This window comes from Pungitius pungitius, chromosome 18 (assembly GCF_949316345.1).
Source record: "Pungitius pungitius chromosome 18, fPunPun2.1, whole genome shotgun sequence".
Classification (NCBI taxonomy): Eukaryota; Metazoa; Chordata; class Actinopteri; order Perciformes; family Gasterosteidae; genus Pungitius; species Pungitius pungitius.
The window spans coordinates 4,156,353-4,173,141 of NC_084917.1; the positions used below are offsets into that span (position 1 = coordinate 4,156,353).

Genomic DNA, 16,789 nt, shown 5'->3' on the forward strand with positions numbered 1-16,789 from the left:
TGCTGATCCTTTAAGTAAAATTGGTTTATTTTTACAGCATAATGTTGTGTAGAAAGAGAAGCACCCACAGGCAATGGACGAGCCACTAATTGGAGCACGATTTACATGATTAATGGCAAAGTCGGCCGACAAAACACATCCATCTACCTCTCGGCGGGGTTGTGGGGATGCAGAATCACGCCTTAACGAAGTGTTGTTGTTTTGGGAGAGAATGAAATGGAGCAATCTGAAAATAATAAAGACAAACAATTTATTTAAGAAAAGCAGTTAAAGGTATTTCCCAATGGGGACACATTTAAAAAGATGTGTCATCAAAGCTGCAGGAAAGTTAAACCAGTCTGTTTAGTTTTGTTGTGTTGAAAAAATAGAAGGACTGAGTATAAGTGTAATTGTCGAAAAACAGGCCGTCAAAATTTGGCGGCATGTGACTGTTCTAAAATAATTGGATGACAAATGCTCTTAAATATTAGAAAGCACACCATTGAATATCCATCAAAATGTCAACTTTCAAGGCGGGAGCTGCTTCCTGGAACCGTTAAAGGTTACTTTATGGCAACGTGACATTCTGCCTGTTCAAATTAAGAAGTAATTCAAGTAGTGCCTCCATTCATCCTTCACAAAAAGGCTCTCAATTACCTTTTAATAACTGGCATTTCTCTTGCTTGTTCCTCTTGTTTATGAACAGTAGACGTCCGATCCGCACTATTGCTTTCCATCCATGTGAGACTGGCTGTACATTGAGGTCATATGTCATAAGCCTTCCATCTGCCTGACCTTTTAGCTCATCAGATAAAATGTAGAAATCAAAAGGATAAGTGCGCTCTTCATGGATAAAATAGCCGATTGCCGAGAAAATTCCACTTGTGAAACGGGCCGTACTGATGGCACTTGCATTTCCGCTTCCGATGGTAACATCCATATCGGCTCTTCTCCTGTGGCCGCGTTGCTTTGGCGCACAGCAAAATATCTCAGCCACCATTGAATCGATCGCAATGGGATTTTGCACAGACATCAATCTCTGTGTCAAATCCTCCTGCGTGTGAATAATTAAAACGGTTCGGCTGCACTCTGAGTTTGTTGCTAGGCAGCAAACGTTAACAAGATGAACACCATGACTGCTTTACATCAGCGTTCTGTCACCGTGGAGCCATGCAGCCAGCGAGTGAAACATCACAGCGCGTCTGTCATGGCTGCAGACTCTTAATGGCGGTGACATCAGTTGACATGCTGAGATTTTTGTTTTGAAATTATTTTTAGAAACCACATTGTCAATATTGTTTAACTCCATCCCTGACATTGATGAGGGAGACCTCCTCATCGCTCTGTAACGGAATGTGAAAGAGAGAAAGAAAGGATTTTTTCACGATTTTACGAGGCCGTCGTTGAATTGCACTGTAATTAGAAAGGTTTCCCGGGCCCAGATGATCATACGTTTGGCCTCCTCGAAAGCACTTGTGCTGACGGAAGAGTGCCATCAAATCGCAGGGGCTACGGCAGGACTTGAAGCGCATCAACGGATGATTCATGAGATCCCCGAGGAAAGATGAGTGCAAAAAGAAATGATAACTCTCAAGCAAATACGCAGTGGTTTAAAATGAGTAAGTTATGGATTTTGTCCATAAATGATAGAAAATCAAGTTTGATACGATAACATATTTGGTGACGTTTATTTCACTATTTTGGCGAAACAACATTTAGGTTTAATAGTCCAAAACAATTCTGCACAATATATAGAATACCGCATAAGTCAAAGTGTGTTTGAAGCCTGCACTAATCTGCTGTCATATGCTCACAGCCCCTTGTTTGCTGTGGTTCATTGGGAGTCAGATGGTTGGAGTCACACCACAGACATTCCTCACATACTTCCACGTCATAAGGTTTTAAACCACAATGTTAAAAAAAAAAAAAAATCAATCCTTCTCCAAAGTCCTTTTTGGACAGGCACTGGAATACAAAGCAGGTGATGAACCCACTAAACCAGGGGGGGCTCTGTGCGACACCAGGGGCTGGTCATAAATCCTGGATGTAGTGTTCTACCCCCCCCCCCCCCTCCCCCCTCAGGACGTACATGTTACCCCGTGAGCTACCACAAGATCATCTGGACGCGTGAACATCTGAGCTATCAGCAGACGTGACGTGTAGCCTTTTGACACAAGGGTACAGACGCTCCGTTGTCTTCAAAGCACTACTCACTATGACGGGACATTGCTGCAGGTACATTCATGAGGATGGAACCGTGATGGAGGGAAAAGCTCTGTGTCCCACAAAAGAGCAAGAAAAACGAGCTACTTTCACTCTTAGCTCTTGAGGTGACTGATGATGTAGGTTATAGTAACGTAAAGGACACTAGCAGACAAGCGTGCAAACAAGGCAGAGTGACAATTACTTTAGTTTTAGATTCATCTTCTCCATTAATTGATTTAATTTGATATTTTGTTAATTTAATTTGTGAACAACAACAACCTTAAATGTTGCATTTATTTCTTGTCATAAGTCCAAAAACCCAAAGATATTTCCCCATAAACTGAAAACAAGCATCATCTTAAATACGGGAGCTGAAACTGGAAAATATTTGGCTGACTATGCGTGTAATAGATTAACAGAACAGTTGACCATTTACTTTTCTCCAATTCAAAGTCTTTCCCGAAAACTGTCCCTGCAGGTGTTTTTTTTTTTAAAACATAAAATAAATGTAATGCGATGATGCAAATATTAAATTGCTTTAAGCTCCTCGTGGATCATTTCCAATTTTATATATAGTCAACATTTTTATTTACATAATTTCCTGTCTGTCGACAGATATGAACTTTTTGCACATGACGTTAAGGCAATAAAACCTCATTACAACAGTAAACCAGCTCCCGATTTGTTAATCTATGAACACAAACTCAGGGGGGGAACATAATCAATCAAATCAATCACCGGTACGCCTTTTGTTCTCTACAGCTTGGCTCTGACGGCGTTGCACTCGACGACCCCCGCCGCCAGCATCCGCTCCACGTCCGCCGCCGCGAAGCCAAACTCGCTCAGCACCTCGGCGGTGTGCTCTCCGATAAGCGGGTCGGCGGCCAGGCAGGGCGCCGCGGGGGTCCGGGAGAGGACGGGCGCCGGCCGGGGGCTCTCCCCGCCGCCGGCGTCCCTCACGAAGGACGCCCGTTGGCGGTTGTGCGGGTGCGCGCTCGCCTCGTCGAGAGACAGCACCGGCGTGACGCAGGCGTCCGTCCCGTCGAAGGTCCTGCCCCAGTCCGCCTGGGTCCTGGAGGCGAACCTCGCCGTGAAGATCCGTCTCAGCTCCGGCCAATCGGCGAAGCTCATCTGAGGAGGCAGCGCCCCGGCGTCCAGCTCGAGACCTGGTGAGGGGGGGGGGGGGGAATTGTAAATACATAAAACGCACTCCAAGGACAATAGTAAAACAATATTGTCACGCGTCACTGCTGCACATCTTAGGTTGAGCTCTTAGGTTGCGCTAGATTTTATTTTTATTTTAACACCCATCAACAGCATAACATTGTAATTGATTAATTTGGGGTTCGTCCCGTCACTTCACAGCAGCCCGACTGGTGCTTCCGTCGCACAGGTCACCAGCTCTGCTGAACAAGTGAACAATTTTTTATAAAAGTGACCTTGATCAAGCGCCACTTGAGATGTCGTTCCAGAAATCAGTGTTGCATTTTTTTGGGCATATTTTTGTCCTTCACGCCTGATTGTCCCGACCTTAGTTCTATGACCAGTGGCCTGGGATGTGCTGCTTTTCACATAGATTAGTGCCGGGGGGGGGGGGGGGGGCGGTTGTTGATGGCACGGCACACGCGTGGCGGAGGCCTCCGGGCGTGTCTCTTTTTTTAACGTTGGGTACGAACCCTTCAGCAGCTGCGTGTAGAACTGCGGTTCTATGGCTCCCACGGCCACGTGCTTCCCATCTGCCGTCTCGTAGGTGTCGTAGAAGGGCGCCCCGCTGTCCAACATGTTTTGTCCTCTCGGGCGGTCCCACATGCCGATGCTACGAGACTTCCACGCGAATGAACCCATGTATGCGGCTCCTTCTACCTGAGAAAAACCATACGGGAGGAGGAAAAGGCTCAAAATATCCTATTTCCAACCACATCAGTCACATGTCCATTTAAAGAAACCAAAAGGGATGCATGCTTCTGTTGCTGATTTAAAAAGGGGGAACAAGCAGAATATCCCTCTAGTATGCAGCCCACTTTCACAAGAAGAAAATGCACAAAGAAGGCGCCGTGCTGGTGAAATCATTTCGAAAGGATATTCTACTGACCTTTACAAACCACCGCACCTGGAGGTCTGCATGTAAGCACGAGTTCTTACCGCTCACGAAAGAAAAAGCCACTCAAAAGGAAAGCCATCTATATTTAACTGAAAATTGTGGAGATGGAATTAGCCCCATTAAAAGAGGTCTTGCTCATGGAGGAAGCTGCGGGGGAAAAAAAAAAGAAAAAAAAAAAGGCCACCTTCAGTTCCATTACTGCTGATTGCAATCAATGCGGTCACTGCGGGCGCTAATGAAGCATGCACTACTTCTCATAAGTAATCGTCTATGGGCAAACAATAACGGCCTAACCAAGGGGGTTTGAATACTTGACGTAGTAACACCACTTATACACAGTTTCGCAGCTTAACTCTTTTACCAATTTGCTGGAAAGCAATATGTAGCTGTAAAGCACAGGGGGAGCCATAGATGTGGTTGATTTAAATCGGATTGCTGAATGAATCGTTATGATATTATATTGTAAGCGGGATTTTTTACGAAAACGGCTGGATCGGTGCCTTTCAATCAAGCAAGTGAAAGACATTTGCTTGGCCCTAACTCCTCACGGTACAGATGGTGCACTGCACACAGGACAAATTGTGAAGAAAAAAAAGAAAAAAATAGTGTGTGGTTGATATGGATCAAAACAGTATAAAGGATTCTGATAAGATTAAAGACCTTTGAGAAATGGTTGGACAGCAAATAGGCTGCAAAATAAATAAGCAGCAAGCTATTATAGGCAGTCGTGTGGGCGGCTTCTCTGCGGGTGGCCTAGAATTAACGGGTTCTGCAATGAGCAAGCGAGTGTAGTCAACATGTATATTAGGTATATCGCACGATAAGGACGGGAATGTAGAAAAACGTTAAATATGTCAAGAAAAGAAACAACAGTAACCACAGGAACAAGGCCATTCAAAAGCCAAGTGGAACAACAATACCAAAATCAAGCTCGTTTTTTTTTTTTTTATTTGACTGACTGCATGCGTTGCAGGATTTAAAACGTAGGATCCATTGTTTTGGAAGCCTCAAGAAAGACTTAATGTCATGACATTTAACCCCGGATTTATGTGCCCCTTCCACCCAGCAGGAGGCTGAGGTCCATCCGGACTAAGACCTCCCGCCACACTAACCTTTCACTTCCTTCAAACTCCACAACGTGTAGAGTCCTGAAGTGCCAAAAGATTTTTTTTTTTTTGTGACGCTTAAATCTAGTTGTTACTGATCATAAAGTGTTCCACCTGATTCTCCATCACACTAAAGACCGACAGCTGTAAACCGGACAAGAAGAACATTTGCATGAGATGAAGTTAAAAGGGTGTTATATGCATCAACTTCTAACTTTTCACGAAGATATATGAAGTCGCAATACTTCAAATATGCTAAAAATCCCCCTCCTTAAGGAGTTCATTAGAGCTTCCTGCTTCCTCACAGCGAGTGGCTGTCGGGCGGACCGGGACTCAGACACTTTGATGTGCTTTTCAAACAGCTTCACCACGGTTTGTCCTGAGGATCACTTATCCCAATAAAAAAAAGTTGAACACGACTCGAAAGTCTGCCACCACGTGGCGCATCCTCATCATCATCATCATCATCGACGTCGTCGTCGTGACCACGGTACGCGTTGCCCGGAGGCCGAGTGCGAGCTCACCATGCTGGCGTCGATGATCTGTCCTTTCCCGGACTTTGTCCTCTCCAGCAGGGCCAGGACGATCCCCAGAGCGCAGCTGAGGCCGCCTCCTGCAAAGTCCGCCAGCAGATTCAACGGAGCGTAGGGCTTCTCCCCGCTGCGACCCAGCCGGGACAGAAGGCCTGAGACGGGAAGGAGGAGGCAAAAGGGTCACACGAGAGGTCCTGGACAAGTGCTCACTACGCCATGAGCAACGTGTGCATGTTTGCATGAGCTTGTCTTAAGGATTTGGTCGTATAATATTTTTTAACGTGTTATCCAAAAGCACATCTGGTTGCAAATGTGATCGATTATGAAACGACGAAGAATAAGGTGCGACTGGCGTCTTTGTTTGGAGGACACACGCCACGCTGTACAGACAGCAAATGGAGGAAACCTTGGTTGTGTGGGCTTTAGAAAAAAAAAAAAAGGTTTTATTGATGCGTTGAAGAGGTCGACTTCTCGCACAAAACAGCAGCACTTAAGTAATTACTGACTGAAATTCACTTTTTCTTTTATATAATAATAATACAAGTTTCCCTGGTCATGGAAAGACGACTACAAAGAGAGAGAGAGACAACCACCTTTTCTCTCAAACAACGCATTTGTCGCATGACCCTCTGACGTCTTTATGAACGCGTCGAGGCGTTCCTGTGCAAAAAATCGCCCGTTTTTGTGCGTCTGCGCGCGTCGTGACCTGAGAGGGCGACGTAGTTGATGTCGTGCCCCGCGGCGGCGGCGTACGGCCCGCTCTGCCCGTACCCCGTCAGCCGAGCGTAGATCAGCCGAGGATTCTCCTCCAGCAGCTGCTGCGGGCCGAGGCCCAGCTTCTCCATCACGCCTGGTGGGGAAACGGCAGCAAAAGCGCCACAGGGTGTGAATATATTGCATCGCACGTTTGCGTTTCCAGCAGGCCGGGGTCGGGGGGGGTCTGACCTTTGCGGTAGGGCTCCAGGACGACGTCGGACTGGACGCAGAGCTTCCGGAGCAAGGTCACACCCTCGGGCGTCTTCAGGTTGATGGCCACGGAGCGCTTGCCCCGCCCTTGAGTGTCCAAAGACATGAGGGCCTTGGTCCGGTCCACGCGGATCACCTTGGCTCCAAAGTCGGCCAGGATCATGCCGCAGAACGGCGCCGGGGCCAGGCCCGCCAGCTCGATGACTCTCACCCCGGCCAGAGCCATGACGCAAGGGCTACGAGGAAGATTCATGAGGCGGAATGAATGCAACGGCGACAGCAGATGGAGTGAGTGGGGAGTTATCGGGATCACTCAGGTCTGGCAAAAATCACATTGTGCTCTGCAACAACGATGCATCAAACTGTAAAAGCAAAGCCTGAGGGAAGATCGCAAAATGATTTTTGTCTGAACAGACGGAATCCTTAAAAATACCTCTGTTTAGTAAACAAACCACTGATCCACTGAATTTCAGCATTTTGTTTTAAGTTCTGAATATGGTGAAAGTGCATTTTCATAATGGTTAAAAGCAGAAACCAGTGGCGTTTCAACACCTCACCAGTATGCATTTATTAGACCATTTGTATATTTTGTAACAGCAACTTGGGCCTGACACAGTTGATCTGTAACCTGCAACTTTTTTGATACTTGTAAAGTTTCCTGAATGTGGAACAACACCTCTCGTTATTTTCAGATGGTTCCTCGATCGATTGATTACTCAATAACAACAAATAATGGATAACTGCAGCTGTGTAATAGGCTACAAAGACTCATTTGAGGTGTAATAATATTGCCCAATTTGCTCCTTCATGGGGTCAATGACCGTCAGATTGAGTCAAAGTACAAATGATCTACTTTTGCACTTCGGACAGCCAAGAGGACCTGCAGTGCACTACTCACTCATGCACTTACTCTAAAATAAAACATGTAAATATCAAGTTCCAGCCAAGTTTTGGCCAAATGCCTACAGTAAAAAAATCTGTACAAGCCGTTTTAAGGAAAACCAGTTTTAGCATCACTTTGCAAATGTAGCTGCAGCATTTGATCGTCATTATAACAATGTAACGTTGGTTAAAAGAAATGTGACTTCTGCGGGTCAGCCTACCTTCGCTTTAAAGTCGGGTGCGGGGTCACACTGTTGATGGAGCGGGGTCACACTGCTGACGGCGCCGCAAAGACAGCGAGGGCTACAGGCGACAAGCTGCACAACAGCGGAGAGAAAACGTCATTGAATCGTATCTGATGCGGCGGATATCGATTGAGCAGCAGCTTCAGAGTCCTACTTTTTGTTGAGGTACCCTTCAACAGGGTGGTTGTGTTGTGCCGCCGGTGTACGCTGGCTTTATAGCCAAGCGAACCCTGTGCACAAACTGCTTCCGCTTCCGGGTGACGTCAGACGGGGGCCTCCTCAGCGTCAGCGCCGGATCATTTCACGGAGATGCAAATCAAATTTAAAAACTTTTAGCATAGAACTAAATAAATATAAATCTATATGTATAATGTACATATAGAGAGTGTGTAGAGAGACAGCAGTTATGTGAGGATGAACTTCGGATTGTAAAATGAACACAAGATCACGCGCCCCCATATTCCCGCAGCCACGTCCTTATTTTAATTGCTAATCTGGTTTAGAGAGAAAAGAATCCAGTGTGCCTGTTAGCCAGAAAGCTCGGGGGGTGCATTGGCATTCCTCCATTAAAAGCGTCTTCCCGCTGTGAGCTAGTCAGATAGCCCCCGTGAAAAGACAGTTTTATGTGATCAGAATTTCATTTGGCTTAAGCTCCCAATGGCCAGAAACCAACAACATGACTAAATACTGAATACAACATACAACATTAGAATGTCATCAATGTGCACAAGACATCAATAAAGTGGATGAAATGATTTATTATTAAATGAAATTAACACCGTCTTTATTTTTCAGATTCAGATTTTCAGTTTCTTGGTTTCAGCAAAGGAGATGAACATTGTTTCACTGATGAAAGCAAGCAGAACTTATTTTTAGTTGATTTACATTTCTAAATGGGAAATGTATCAGCCAGCAATATCAAATAGATCAAGAAGAACATATTCTATTTATACATGGGAACACTTAGAGTGTAAGAATGCAATATCTAATTTGTCTAAGAAATCATGCAGTGTCTGTACACTGAGGATTAAATAAGTTGACATTCTTTTTGAAGACATGAAACGCAGGATAAAACTTTTCTAAACGGCACTCCTTTGACTTATTTTACTTAATATTTCCTATTTTATGCAACCAACTTTGACCACAGCAGCATCATGAAGCGATGCACGATAATATTTGATATCCTGCTGGTAGGAGGTGTGGGTGGATGTTATTATTTGAATGTATTAACGTGCCTCAGTCCGACAGAAAGCAGCTTGAAACTTTGTGTAACTGCCCCTTGAAGTGCTGCCAATGCTGCAGAAATTACAGACCTTTACTGTATTACCTCTCTGTGAGTGAAGGAAAAATGACTTGCCTTCTTTCATAATTCACCTGAGCTCTGGTGTCAGTGTTGTGGCATACATTTAGTTCATCAAATGCGTGACAGGTTGATGTGTCCTTTTTATACACCGGGGAACTGATGATGAGACTAACCGATGAGTTTCACATTGAAGTGCATATCATATCGGATGGGACTTTAATTTATTTTCTTCCATTATGGAAAAAAGTGGACTCAAGACAAATTGCATATTTCCTTCCCTCTACTCAAAATAAATACATACCACAACCTCCAAAGACTTGCTCTCCTGAAAGTCACTTACCCGCATTCATCCACTAAATGCTGCAGATACGTTATCTCTCAGGAGACACCAGACCGTGCTAAACTTCTCAGACCTTAGCTTGAAATGAGCAAAACCCCAGAGAGGCCGATGAATAAGGCACCACTTTGTCTTCGGTGCAGTGCTAAAGTTATGCAGTGACACCACTGCGGCACAGTTCCTGGAAGGTCCAAGTGTGTTTTTTTTATTATTGAATCAGCTTAAATCAAGGGAAACGAGGTATTGAAGATGGTATTGCTTTGGTTAGCAATGTAATTATGTCATTCCTCCTCTGCGTTCATACGTTAATCACTTGCTGATGCTATTAGGAGCCTTTGTGTAGTGGCCATTTGTCCTGGGGACCAACCAATCTTTAAATCAAAGTCACCCAGGTGCATGCTGGTCCTATACTTGGCTATGCCCTTAAATAACCCCCAGGTGCGCACAGTATAACCCAATTAGTCAGTGGTCCAACTACCCAAACAATTAACCAAAACTACACATAATTAGTGACAAAATGATCAAACCTACTTGACCACAAAAAGCTATCTTAATACTATATCAACCCAAGATATAAAACAATCATATTCAAGAATAAATAGCTCCCACACTTTGTATGCACAGCTTCGAATAGATCTTTATATTTCCATATTCAGAGATGATCTCAGAAATGGTCTAAATGCGACAGAGCAGAGCAACTGATTTATTCATATTCTGAACTGGCACATGGACTGTGTATCTGGATGTGATTCTTTATTAATAGTGAAAGGACATCAGGGGGTTGCATCTAAAACTGGTTTCTAAATTGTTCCCTCAAAAGATGAGTCAGTCTCTTTCAGGGGTCTCACATTCTACAATGCCTTTTACTTTATAAAATAGTAAACCCTTCAGCACTGAAGGGCTAATTTGCATCCACTTTTCACAAAATAGAAGAAGTGAATAATTACAGAAGAGGAGGCCAAAGTAATGCATCCGTGGCCGGGGGCCAGAAGTGTCCCTTATCAACAAGGTTTAGTGTGCAGTTCTACCCGGGGCCAAAGAACCCAAGAGACCTGTAACGCTCTGATTGTGTATCGCATGTTGACAGGTTTGTGCTACAACAGATTTAATTATTTCCCACCGACATTAGAACCTGAATAATTTACCTCTTATGGTAAAGCTTTGGGTTTTATTTTCTCACTCGCCGAGCAGAATGGATGACACGGACATTGTGAGCAGCTCAGGTTTTTTTCTCCCCCTCGAGGCGGACTGAGATCAAACCAGCCGGGTTACAGAAAATTGAAATTCTCTGAAATGCCGAGAGGAAGCAGGGTCTGTTTTCATTTGTTACAAGACTACTTCTGTCATATTTGATGCACTACCAAGTGAAGACAGTGTTTTAAAAAAAGGATCTTTGCTCGACGCCACACCAGTTCAAAGTGGACGGGCAAAATCCACAAGCCGCTGTAGGAATCTGCTCCAAATTGGACAACCGGTGGATGACGAGCTAGAAGGTGCTGCTGCCCTCCTCCTGTGACTCAGTGAACACAACAAACCGTGTTTGCAATGAGTTGGAAAAAGCCTCGAAAGAACTCAACACCGTGGCAAACCCGTTCTGCTTTAGTGCCTTCTGGTAAAAGATCTATCATTCGATCCATTAGATCTATTATGTGTCATCACCTCAAGGAGTGCAGACAAACATCGAAGCTCACTGAAAAGTGTGGTGCGACGTTTAAGGTCTTCTCAGGGCTTAGGGGAGATTGTCATGAAAGGTTTCTTGTAATAAAAAAAGAGAGGTAACTTGTTTTTAGGCAGCTGAGCCACCTTCACATTTGTTTCACTATACTTATTATACGGATGACATGATTTTATGTTTTCTTGTTATTTACATACACTTTCAACTAATTTGTTATACGATCCACCTGAATGAAAGCCGATGATGCCATTATTCTCCTCTTTGACCATTAGTGGGCGTCCCTTCATCAGTTTACGAGTCACCTCCGCAGTGAAGCTGTTTTTTGTAGCCTGGTGGTTCCATATTAATGGCATATCTGTTTTTCTACCACTGTTTCCTAGAATCGGACTTCCCTAAAATGTCCCATAAGCCCAGCTTAACCTGCATTATCTGCCTTTGAGCAAGTCTTTTTTTTGGTATTTTCACAGTGGAGTTTTATTACTTACAAGTTCAAAGTTTGACAGGTTTTCCAAAGATTTATGCAGCTTTCTTGTGAAGCGTCCAAACAGGTTCACAGCTCGTCCCTCTTAGTCCTGTCCAAACGCATGGCCCGGACATATTCTGAATACATCGTGATGAAGGTGACGGATTGGTAACAAATCATCAACGGCAAAGTGGGAAAGGCGAGGAAAAGAAAGCACCGATATATCAGACGCCACAGACCCGGCAACAGTGTCCCGCAAGTCACTTTCAATTGGACGTCGTCCAGCAACACGGAGGAACATTCGTTTGGAGCCGTGGTCATCCGTCCACGGCCGTCCAACCAGGAGCTCGTCCAGCCTACGTTTGCCGCTCAAGGCCGAACGGGGGCGTCCGACCAGATGTTGACCTGACCTCTGGCTCGATTTTAGCAGGGTGAAGCTTTCTTGAATGTTGGCCCCACAGTGTGAACCCCTTGAGGTTTTTCATCTGCTGGCGTTCAAGTCTTTTCTAAAAAGAGGGGAAAAGAAGCACGTAAAGTATATATCTTTTATATTTGTAATGCATTTAATGTCATGCATTTGAGTTTGGCCCTTTTGGAATCGCGTGCAAAGGCAAAGAGCGCTCGCGATGAACGAAAGAATGGCTGCTTATCATTTGGCACTGAAAAGGTACCATATGCCCCCCCCCCCCTTCCCCAACCCCAGGCCCGCCTCCTTGATTAGGGAGCCTGGCTGTAAACACAAGATAGAGAAGGTCCAACTTTAATTTCACTCAAGGTTCAAACATTGGAATTATAATATCCTTTTTGACAGTGAAAAAATGTGCTGAAGTGCAAGGATGCAAACATTTCCATTAATGTTTGCACGTTCAGCAATCAAAGAAAACTCATGTTAAACGTTATTAGAATGTGTCGGATGGCAAAAATAGGAGTAAATTATGCCATTTGAAAGAGGTGGTTGGGTTTTCCTAAAAAAGAAAAGGTTTCTGCCAGTCATTTGACATTCATCTTTACCTTCAAATAATTATGGAATGGTAATTTGTTATCGTAGAGAAAGTCAATCTAACAAGCCGCACAAGGCAGCAATGTTATTAATGTCGCTGTTGCTCTGATTGCTATTTTCAGTAGTTCTATCACATCCGCAGATGATACCGGCGATACACTTTACGTATTGTTTGGAGCAAACCATAAACAATTGGAGCACATAAATAACGAGCAGGGCCGGGAACATACTTAATTGGAAAGGCAGACGGCGTGCAACAATGCGGACAGCTGTTTCCATTAACCTCTCAGGCCAAGTGGAGACAAAGGTCGCCTCGGCCAATACGCTCACTGAGTATGGCGCAAAAAACGGCCCACCAACCCACTCGAGCTGACTTAGAGGGCCACACATCGACACACTTCCCCCAATATTCGTTTCTTTAAAAAAAATAAAAATGTAAAAAGCCTCTCCATCGAGGGCCACGCAGGGGACGCCGGGCGTCGGTGTCGACCCGTTGGACAAAGCTGTCCTTTGTTTGCGCTGGGCGCGGTGTTCTGTCGTCCCGTTCCAATGTCTCCGCTCCTCTGGCCCCCCCCTCCCGAAAAAACATCGGGAAGTGAGATAGAGGCCCGCGCCGTGGCAAAGGACGTCGTGCACCCCTGCAGAGCGGAACAATGGCCGAATGTATGGGTTCTATATTCTGATGAATCAGACACAAGCTCGATGCTGACGTTGGCGTTGCGATGCCTCGCTCTTTTCTTGGACCTCGGAAATTAAGCTCAAGAGGTTTGTGTAACAGAAAAAACGTGTCGTGTTGAACCCGTTGCCACGCAGTTCCTTTACGTGTGACATCTTCCTTGGGAACTGTTATTCCCCCTCCCGTCCGTAGGCTGATAATGGCAGGAATTGGATTCCAGGAAGAAGAGGAGGGGGGGGGGGGGATGGGGGTCCTTTTTGAAGGCCGATAAAGAGTTTTGTCACGCTGCAGAAGTTCGCACAAGCGGTAGAGCTCAAATTCAATAACCCCCCCCCCCCCCCCCCCCCCCCGTCGAAACAAGTTTTCATCCATCAGCTGAATGCTGAAATATCTCAACAACAGCACAATTTAGCAAATTTGATCCATTGTCCACACAATTCATGTAACAAAGTAACACCACCAGGGAGACATGTGGACTGGACAAGTGCTGGGTGTCCTCCCAAATATCTTATCTCGCGGTGTTGCCACTAGCAGCATGTTGTGCACATATTTTCCGCCAAACCTTCCCCATGAGAACGCCGTCCTTCGCCCTCAACGGGGCGCCACCTTGATCCTCGCCCGTCCTGTGGGTTTTAAAATGAACGGGTTCGGAGTGAACCCGCGTGTCGGTGGGTACACAACGAGACCTGAGGTGGGACATATATTAATAATAATAATAATAAGCCGGAGATGAGGCAAAAAACATTCTGTTGCGTGCACTTTGCTTGATGGAAAATTAAAGTAAGATAATTGTCTATTTTTTGTTTTGATGCATTAATCAAGATAATTAGTGATTATACATTTCCTAAGGCTCTTTTCTTGCGACTCTCCTGTGAGAGTGCTTCCTTAAGGGCGCGTGATTACGTAAGAATGTTGTTTTCCAAGTATCTTAATGTGAATAAAAAATAGATCTACTGTTGGAGACGTTTGCTCATGCTGTGTGGAAGCCACGTATTGATACCATACATGTTTTAGGAACATGCTTTTTGAATTAAGGGTAATAGATTTAGAGAGTTGGCATCAAAATGTAATCACTCAAAAATGATCCACCGCTTTGACCTTTCTTCAAAGGTCACGAAAGCCACGACCTGAGACACCGAAATGTTTCCTTTCACTGTCCTCGTGAAATCCTCACTCTGCTTCTAACACTAAACCATGATTTTGAAACCTCTATAGAGGGCAAAAGCTACCGTGCCGGGGTTTATTATTTCTCAATTTGGGTGCAGCAATGGGTCCGTGGTATTTCTTCATGGTTTGCTAATGACCCAAAAAAAGAAAAGAAAAGAAAACGGTCGCTCGGAGGAGCGGATTGACACAGGAAGGAGATGTCAGAAGAGGTCACCTGACCTGCTGCCCTTTGCTGTACACGACGAGCCGTTGGAGTGAGGACAGCGTGGGAATCCTGCGCTCAGGAGTAGTCGATTGCAGCTGGAAGCCTCACAACTCAGAAAATAACGTTTGGCGGATTTAGTAACGCGTTGGTGGAACTTCCAGCGAGCGTTTTTTTTTGCTGTTGAATTATGATTTTTTTTTTTACATTCTTCAGCACACGCGCGCTCACAGATGAGCCGTGACGCCTGCTCACTAATCTGGATCATTCTTTGCAGATTGTTAGTAACTCTTTACTCTGAGATTTAGTGCTGCGTGGCATTAAATTCTGCTGAAGTTGAAGTTATCCATAATGCCATTAACAAAGTAAAGCTCACTCAGTTTTGAATCAATCAAAACAATGAATGGATTTCATTTCTAACGAGTTCTGTCTTTCATCTGTGAATGGATCTCTGTCATTGTTTCCCTCAAACAATGGAGTTGTGTCCTATTGAAATGACTCCACCATGATTACATTTTCCTGTTATGGTTAAGAAGAGCTTGGTGTTTATTTATAGCTGTTTCTAGGACTTTGGTCTTACCCTATAGAAGCTACAGGGGAACGCTGCGACAGGATGGATGCAATTCTTCTTCATCCTCAATCTTCTTGTTGTTGTTTTTTTCAAGTTACAGAATATTATGTCTGTGTTTGTTCACCAGCTGCGGCATTTGCATTCTCTGAGCTACTTTGGCTACGAGACCAGATGTAAAGAAGTGGTTCTAGCACTGCTTATTCCACGCCAATAACTAACGACCTTCAAGGCCGTGTTCAGTGAACGAGCGAACGCCTCTGGGTGCCCTGGATTGGTCCTCAGACACACCGCTCAGTATCAGAAGCTTCTAGTACAGGCGGCCCAGTGCTCAGTAAATGTTTCTCCCCGATCAATAGAGGCCCCACATCAAACATCGCCTTTGTGTGGAGAGTTCAGTGCAACAGTAGTGTCTGTTTCTGCAATGTACAACAAGAAAAAAGAATATTTTTTTAATTCAGTACAGAGCCAACAGAGGGTGAATTTTGGACTTGTGTTTGTCAGACACACTAAATGAAGGGTAATGAATGAATGGTTAATGGGTGAGGAAGGACCCCAGTATGTCAGAGGTGACGGCACCGTGTCCGACACTGACTTGTCCGTCAGGGTGAGACGGTTATAGAGACATGACTGTGGCTCCGGTCCCGTGGTTCACAGTTTCGTCCCCCGATGTGACGACTACTTCGTCAAACCTAAAGCGACCAATCAGACCCAATGTCCTTAGTTGACAGAAGTGAGAACCAAAATCAGATTGAGACCAATTGTCACCTCATGGGGACTTTTGTATAAGGCTACGCTGATTCAGTGTTTCATTTCATGTGTATTTCTATTGTTCATATGTTTGGGTATTTTTTTTGTTTGTAAATCTTTTTTTGGGGGTGTTTTATTACCACTTTACTTTAAGTTAAATGCTTTTAAGTATTCTATTCATCCTTTAATGGTGAGTTAATTGTTATCATTCCGATATCATGCGACTTTTTACCTCTACTTGACTATATTTCAGAGACAGTTTTTATTTTCATATCATTTAACAATTTAATAACAACATGATGATGATTTCGACACAGTAAACTGTTAAGTATAAGGTAGATCAAACAAGTGATTGGATAATGCATGTTGTAATTAATTATTGTAAGTTATTACTAGGTCAACTGTGAAAGTCAAAGTATGAGTGCTGTAACTGTGTTATCTGAGTATTTATATGCCAACTTCACCTTATGCGCGTGCATACGTAGAGATAAATAAAACTAAACGCAAAGTTGTGTGGGTGGGTGATGGGGGTACAGAGGGGGGGGGGGGGGGGTCCGTGACGACCAATCAGCGCTCTCCTCGCACGGAGGGACGTGAGATGGTTTGCAGCCTGCTACAAATACCGCGTGGC

At 44.6% G+C, this 16,789-nt stretch overlaps 1 protein-coding gene across 3 annotated transcripts; it reads right to left on the minus strand.

Moving 5' to 3' along the window:
* Positions 1–2,171: 2,171 nt before the first annotated feature.
* Positions 2,172–8,327, minus strand: amacr (alpha-methylacyl-CoA racemase). Of its 3 annotated transcripts, none has more exons than XM_037485248.2 (7): positions 8,172–8,327; positions 7,994–8,089; positions 6,870–7,231; positions 6,631–6,774; positions 5,916–6,076; positions 3,861–4,047; positions 2,172–3,350 (listed from the first exon to the last, which is right to left on the minus strand). In XM_037485248.2, exons 3-7 carry the CDS (start codon positions 7,141–7,143, stop codon positions 2,941–2,943), a joined length of 1,176 nt encoding a protein of 391 aa, XP_037341145.2. In that variant the 5' UTR covers positions 7,144–7,231; positions 7,994–8,089; positions 8,172–8,327; the 3' UTR covers positions 2,172–2,940. The 3 variants fall into 3 exon arrangements, with proteins under 3 accessions (XP_037341145.2, XP_037341148.2, XP_037341146.2); XM_037485251.2 differs by having other exon boundaries at positions 2,177–3,350; positions 6,870–7,126; XM_037485249.2 differs by having other exon boundaries at positions 2,177–3,350; positions 6,870–7,126; positions 7,994–8,272.
* Positions 8,328–16,789: the final 8,462 nt, after the last annotated feature.